Here is a 6,788-nt window from a genome sequence, read left to right as displayed (position 1 = left end):
TAATCGCAAACTACTCATCCACAGTCTGGCCAGAGGCGGGGACAGGGCCAAGGACGGGTGACAAACGCATGGAGCAGTCCCCGGAAATGGCAACAGGCACGTCCTGCTGCCCCCGGCCCCGGCCCCCTTGCTGAGGGGGCTCCCACCTCCTGCTGGTTACTGCCTGCACCGCCCCCTCCTCCGTTGGCCGCTCTCAGAACGAGGGGCCCGCTCTGCCGCCAGGCCCCAGGACGCCCTCACCCGGCCAGGCCCGGCCGCAGCCGCCGCCTACACGACGCCTTCGGTGCGCTTGCTTCTCCAGATCACCAGCCCCGTCACGAGCAGGGTCACCAGGGTGGGCACCACAATCAAGGGGCAGAGGACGCTGTCCGGCGGGTCATGCGGGGCCCGGCCGGAGACGGCGCAGCTCTTGAAGTAGCGCTGGTGGACGGCGATGAAGAACCGGCTCACCGCCGCGTTCGGCCAGAAGCAGCCCAGCTCTTTCATGACGTGCTTGGTGCAGTCTGTGAGCTCCCCGTAGCTCCTGCAGATGGAGGGGCAGGATGTCAGCGCCCGGCGGGCAGGGCACTGAGGCGGGGCCCGGGCGGGGCTCTCCGCCCCTTCCTCCCTGGCTCCAGCGTCTCCTGAAGCCCAGGCCCCAGGCAGTGGCCCTGAGTCTAGGGGGGAAGGTCCTGGGTGGCTGCTGTGGGGGCCCCCCAGGTGCTCTGCACATTCCAGACCCCAGAAGGTGAGCTGGGGCTCTGGGACAGCCCGCCCTGCTCTTGAGATCTAGCAGCTGGGATGCCACTCTACAGGCAGACTGGAGGTGGGGTAGACAAGCACCCTCAGACATCAGCCTGGGGCAGCAAGCCCTTGGGTGGGCAGATCCGCAGCCCCAGCTGAGGAATAAATTAGTGAGTGACCTTGAAGACAGATTGGTAGAAATGCCCCCAACTGGAACACAAGGAGAAAAGAGCTGTGGCAAATTAACCGCCCTCTCAATAACATCAACTCCCACTTGTAACCCGAGTCCCAGAAGGAGAAGAGGGATCAGGGGAGAAGAAGTATTTAAAGAGATAATGACTGAGAATTTGCCCCAAATAATGAGACATCAATTCACAAACCCGAGGGGGTCAAAGTACCCCAAGCAGGACAAAAAACAAAGAAAGAGCAACAACCAACAGACAGCCACAGAGATGGGTTAAAGTCAAACTCTGAAAACCAAAAATAAAGAAAAAATAAATCTTGGAACCCAAGAAAAGACACCTCCGGGGAATGATGGCATGAGTTACGGCGGACTTCCCAGCAGGGACTATGCAAGTCCAGAGACGATGGGGCATCTTTAAAGTATCGGTGGGAGTGATGGGGGAAAAAATGTCTGCCCAGCATCCTATACCTGGCAAAAAAATATCTTCTAAATAGGAGGCTGAAATTAAGACCCTCTCAGAGAAAAAAGAGCTGGGAGAATTCCTTGTAATATAAGAGATGTTAAAGTTCTTCAGTCAAAAGAACAGAACAGAAAGAATTTTGGACCTCTACAAAGAAAAGAAGAGCTCCGTAAATGGTAAAAATGAAGATATTTAAAAGACTCTCTTCCTTATCTTTAACCTAGAAAGTGAGTCAATGGAGCAGGAGCCATGCGTCCTTATGGGGGGGACGTGGGGGCTCTCAGAGGCCCGTCTCACCCAGCCCCCGTCTGACGGTCGATGAGTCCCCAGGTCCTATTCTGGCTGCCTGGCTGCTCTCGGGGTCACCGCCCACATGCACACGGCGCAGGGGGCTCCCTGCAGGGTGAAGCCCATGAGGCACGGGAGGACAAGAGTCCTGACCGTTAGTTTGTGCCCATGCCTGGCCCGTGGGAAGCGAGGTGCTGGGACTGGTTAAAAGCCCAAGCCCAGCCCTTTGGGTGGCTGCTGACCAACCGCACAGCCCCGTGTTACACACACCGGTCTGCGTGGCCGTCTTCTCCCGCCTTAGACCCACCAAACTCGTGGGTAGTGTGTGGTGTTCTGAGGACCCAGTGACTGTCGATCCTAAACATTGTCTCCCGGTCCTCTGCACTGGGGGAGCGCAGCTGGATGTCCCTAGAGGGTGCTGTTGCCATCTCTGGATGGGAAGCGGCTCCGGCCCAGGAAGCCGTGACCCCACAGACCCCAGGCTGAGGCCCCGCCGAGGTTGAGCCTGCTCTCTGGGGGCTATTCTGGGATCAGGCCCCCTCTCCCTGAAATGCTATCCTTCTAGCTGGCAAAGCCAGCCCGGTCTAAAATTAGCTCCAGTGTGCAGTCGGCCTCTCCATCTGTTTATTTATACAGAAGTGACAGCTGAAACTTGGATAAATATCGTGAGTTCTGTCAGTAAGAGGGCAATAAAGGAATCCCCTCAGAGCGCAGACTTCTGTTCCAAAGAACCGAGAACTGACGGAAGGGCCCCAATCTCCGTGAAAAACATCCTTGTTAACGCCCTCTCTCCGGTTCTCACGGGGCCGAGCGGTTACCCTTTTTTGGCCGGAACTTGCTATTCTGGGCCTGGGAGCAGGCTTTGCTGGGAGCGTTCCCGACCACAGGCGTGGCGTTTCCCGTCCGTCCAGGGCCCTGCGGCCCGGAGACTCAGGGGTACGCCCTTTTGACAAGGTGCCCACTGATGCCCACTGGGGACTCTCGCGGTTGCTGCTGTCCCCCATCTAGCTCTGGTGGCCCCTGATGAGGAGCATCCCGGCCCTGGGCCTGCCACCCCATGGACCTGGGTTCCAATCCCAGACCTGCCTCTTATCCCGAGTGACGCGGGACGCTCCGTCTCACCCCTGTGAGCGCTGGTCTCCTCACACCCCCAGGGAGACGCAGGTGCCCACCTGATGGGTGGGGAGCCGCAGGCCACATCAAGCTGGAGGGGCCCGGGGCCGCCCCACAGCACGTGTCCCGTAGGCGGGCGTTTTCTCACGGCCGGTGTGTGGCCCGAGAAGGATACGTTTCTTGTCCTATAAACGCACCAGCGTTGACCAGGCAACGTGTCCTCAGAACCTGGAGGACAAACCACTTTGGGATTTTGGTTCCCTTTACCTGACCACCATTGGCCTCCGTCTACCTGGGACAAGTCACAGCCCGGTGGCTTCCAAGAGCTTTAAGTCCCTGCTGGGGTGGGGCCGGAGGCACACCTGGTGCCGTGGCAGCAGGGCAGGCGAAGGTGAAGGCGGTCCCTTTGAGACTGGCCTGTGGCATCTGTCAGATGCCAGACTGACATGGGGGTGCGGTGGGTGTGAGACACAGAGAAATACCCATGATGCCTTTGGCTAAGTTGTTCTTCTGGAAATACAAATGACTGACTAATAAGCATCTGAAAAAATGTTTAACCTCACTATTAGGAATAAAAGAAGCAAACATCCTAATAGAATTTATTTTAATAATAAAATGAGGCAGCACTCCTATCAGTCCTAACAGAAGATAAACTGGGCCCTGGCCGGGTAGCTCAGTTGGCTGGAGCATCATCTGAATACACCAAGGTTGCAGGTTCGATTGCTGGTCAGGGCACATACAAGAATCAATTAATGCATGCATAAATAAGTGGAACAACAAATCTCTCTCTCAAAAGTCAATGAAAATAAAAAGAAGATTAATTGGTAAAATTTTTCTGAAAAGTGATTTGGCAATATGTATCAATAACCTGAAAATCATGGCTATCCTTTGACCCAGTAATTGTTTCTGGGAAGTACCCTAAGTTAATAACATGAAATGCAGATGGAAGCAATGTAAGAAGGGGTTCATTGAAAATCTGTAATTATGAGAAACAGTAAACTATAGGACAGCGATGAAAGAAATTGCCTGTAACAACCTCTGCTCTGGGGCCATTAGAATGATACGCAGGGAGACATCTCTAACATGTGGGAAAATATTTACGCTTTAATGTTGAACAAAAGCAAAGCAGATGAGATCCAACTGTATAAACACTGTGGTTTCAGCATGAAGTGCTCTCAGGGGTCGGGGGAGGGGGCGCCCGCCAGAATGTCAGAGGGGCTCTCGCCGCCCACAGGGCGAGAGACGAGGGACCTGTGCTCTCTGCCCTTTCCGGGGACTTCCCGAGTTTTCTTCGGGGAGCGTGCATGATTGTTGTAATTATGCTTAAAAAAGCTCGTTTGGAAAAAGGCCTGCTGCAAACTGGACTCAAGTCCCCGCATTTGCCATCACGGGGGAGGGCTCATTCCTTGTTTCTGACACAGCAGACTGTCCCCTCCAGGGGCCCGACGGGCTATTGGGAACCATCCCAGCTTGGGGGGGCAGGGCACTGAACTCGGGACAGGCCAGTGAGGCTCAGGGTCCACAGCCCCTGCCGCCCGACAGGCCTCCTCTTGCCCGCGAGCCTGGGGCTCAGAGTCCCGCCAGGGGCCCTGCCCTGGTCCGGCAGCCAGTGTAAGGCACCCCTTCCTTCACCCCACTTATCTCAGCCCCCAGCTGTGGAGGTAAACCCTGTCCTGGGGCAGCGTAGCACCCCCTACTGCGGGACAGCCCCTCCTGCCCTCCGCTTCGGAGCCCAGCAGGCTCTCCCAGGACCGGGGCACTGGGCTGGCAGCGCTCCTCCAAGGGCGTGAGGCGGGGCACCCATGTGGAGTCACCCGGGCCCCGCAGTGGCACGCCCGGGCGTCCAGCCCACCCCATTCCTGCTTTGCAGATGTCCCCAGGGCCTGCGCAGGCCGGTGGCTCCCCGCCACCACTCTCGTGCCCCCCACCCCCCCAGCCAGGGACAGGGACCCAGCCTCTCAGGGCTCTGCCGCCCGCCTGCCCTGCGTAGAAAGGGGTGCTGTACTGGGGGCAAGGAGGGCGGGGCTGGGCCCCAAAGGCAGGACCCCTCTTTGCACGCAGTCCCAGGCGCCCAAGGTTCTCCTCCCACCCCGGGGTCCCTACCCGACTGCCAGCTCCAGCCCTCCTGCTCCAGGTGGCCCCGGGCCTCCCTGTGGAAAGGTGGCGGCCACCAGATGGCGCCGCTCCCCAGGGACCTCCTCTCCTCGGTCCCTCTGTCCCCAGGAAGCCCTCCCCTCCCACCTTCCCCGCGCGGGACCCCAGGATCTCCCGGGCGCTCAGAGCCTTCCTGTCCACGTGCCGCCTGTCCGTCTCCCCACCGCGCTCCCCTTAGCCTTCCTGCCTGGGCAGGGCGTCCGCCCCCCTCAGCCAGCGGCTTCGACGCCCCGAGCCCCACCCGGAGCCTGGTCCTGTCCACACCGGGCTGCCAACGCACCGGGGAGCCCCCACCCGTGCGTGCCCCCCAGGGCACCCCTCCCTTCCTGAGGCCCCGCCCCGGAGCCCGCGTGGGCAGAAGTGACTCATCCGTTGACTTGCTACCGCCCACGTCCCTAGCGCGTTTCCACGTCTGCATTGCGTGTGTGTGGGCCGGGGCCTGGGCACCTCTGTGCGCCTTTCCTACCCGCACCCAGCCGGGGGAGGGGCAGCCATCAGACCCCTCCCCACCCCCACCCCAGCCCACTGTCCACACCTGGTCAGCTGTGCCCCCTGCGGGCAGTGCTCCTCTGTGCTGGACGCCAAAGCCCTCCTGTCCTCCCCACCCTCAGCCAGTCCCCCCATCCCACTAGCCGGGTCTCTGCCCCAGGACCTTTGCACACGCTGCCCTTTGCTGTGTGGAAGGCTCTTCACCCCACCTTCCCGAGGCCAACCCCTGCTCGCCGTCGCATCCTGGAAGAGGCCTCACTCGACGCTCCCACCTCACCGGGCTCCCAGGGGAGTGGGCCTCCCTGCACAGACGGACGCGGCTCGCTCAGACCCGGCCCTGTCATTCACGCGACCGCTCACTCACCGCGGGTCCCAGCAGGAGGACGGAGAGCACCATGGGGGCAGGGCCGGGCGCGGTGCACACAGGGTCCCACCTCCCCTGTTCCCAGCAGTCACCGCAGCGGCGAGCGGGGCAGCCTGCAGGCCCAGCACAGGGCAGAGGGACGTGACCTGACATGCCACACCGGGCACAGGGTCCTCGCCGCCAACGGACGCAGGCAGCCCAGTCATGGCACCTTCTCAGGGGCTGACACCCCTCTCAAGGTTAAGTGGATAAAACAAGTATAAAAGGGATGTGAAAAATAAAGTTAATAAACCTGGTTCAGTGACTACATGTGGCCTTTCAGTCTACAGAGAACCAGCCATCTTTTCAGCAGAACAGCCTCGGTGAGTTCCCAAAGTGGAAGCTGGAAGTCAATATTCTTTGACTGCAACATTAAAAACTAGAAATTAGTAAGAAAATGATATATTTTTAAAAATTGAATTTATAGACATGAAAGATCACTCATCATTTTGGGGTCAAACAAGAATTAAAAAATTCAAGTACAGGCTATTAAAAAAACAATAATGGTAATATTATATTTAAGAATTAATAGAATAGAGCCACACAGCAAAAAATAAATAACCTTATTACTAAACAAATAAAAAGAAAATAAGTATCCATATCAAGACATTTTTACAAAGAACAAAAAATAAATCTTTCCAAAGGGCAACTAATTAAACTAATTATTAAAACTAGTATTTATTGATATTTTGAAAAACAGGAAAATGAATAAGTAAATTCAATAGCTGATGCCTTAGAAAAATAGGTATAATAAAATAGATACATTTCTGGACGGTCTAATCTACAAAAAACAGAAAACATCAATAAACAAAACCACAGATAGAGATCAGAAAAAGTATGAGAAATTAACACGCAAAAAAATGCATGTTAAAAAATGGAAACATTTTGAATTGGGGTACTTTTGGGGAAATTATAAACTATCAAATATTAACTTAAAAAGTAGAAAATCTGAAAAAAAGAAAAAAAAACACAGG

At 56.2% G+C, this 6,788-nt stretch overlaps 1 protein-coding gene across 3 annotated transcripts in view; it reads right to left on the bottom strand.

Annotated features, from left to right (window-relative positions):
- Nucleotides 1-265: 265 nt before the first annotated feature.
- The window catches only part of RAMP1 (receptor activity modifying protein 1), a 32,903-nt gene continuing 26,380 nt past the window's right edge, over nt 266-6,788 (bottom strand). For all 3 annotated transcript variants that reach the window (XM_090269665.1, XM_090269674.1, XM_090269682.1), the window contains exon 3: nt 266-523. In XM_090269665.1, coding sequence (XP_090125791.1) covers nt 268-523 — 256 coding nt within the window. In that variant the 3' untranslated portion in view covers nt 266-267. The remainder of the gene's footprint in view (nt 524-6,788) is intronic.

This window comes from Furipterus horrens, unplaced genomic scaffold (genome assembly GCF_987537825.1).
Source record: "Furipterus horrens unplaced genomic scaffold, mFurHor1.1.pri manual_scaffold_1, whole genome shotgun sequence".
In the NCBI taxonomy this organism is placed as follows: Eukaryota; Metazoa; Chordata; class Mammalia; order Chiroptera; family Furipteridae; genus Furipterus; species Furipterus horrens.
The sequence above is the reverse complement of the archived record's forward strand: the minus strand, read 5'-3'. Positions and strand labels throughout refer to the sequence as shown.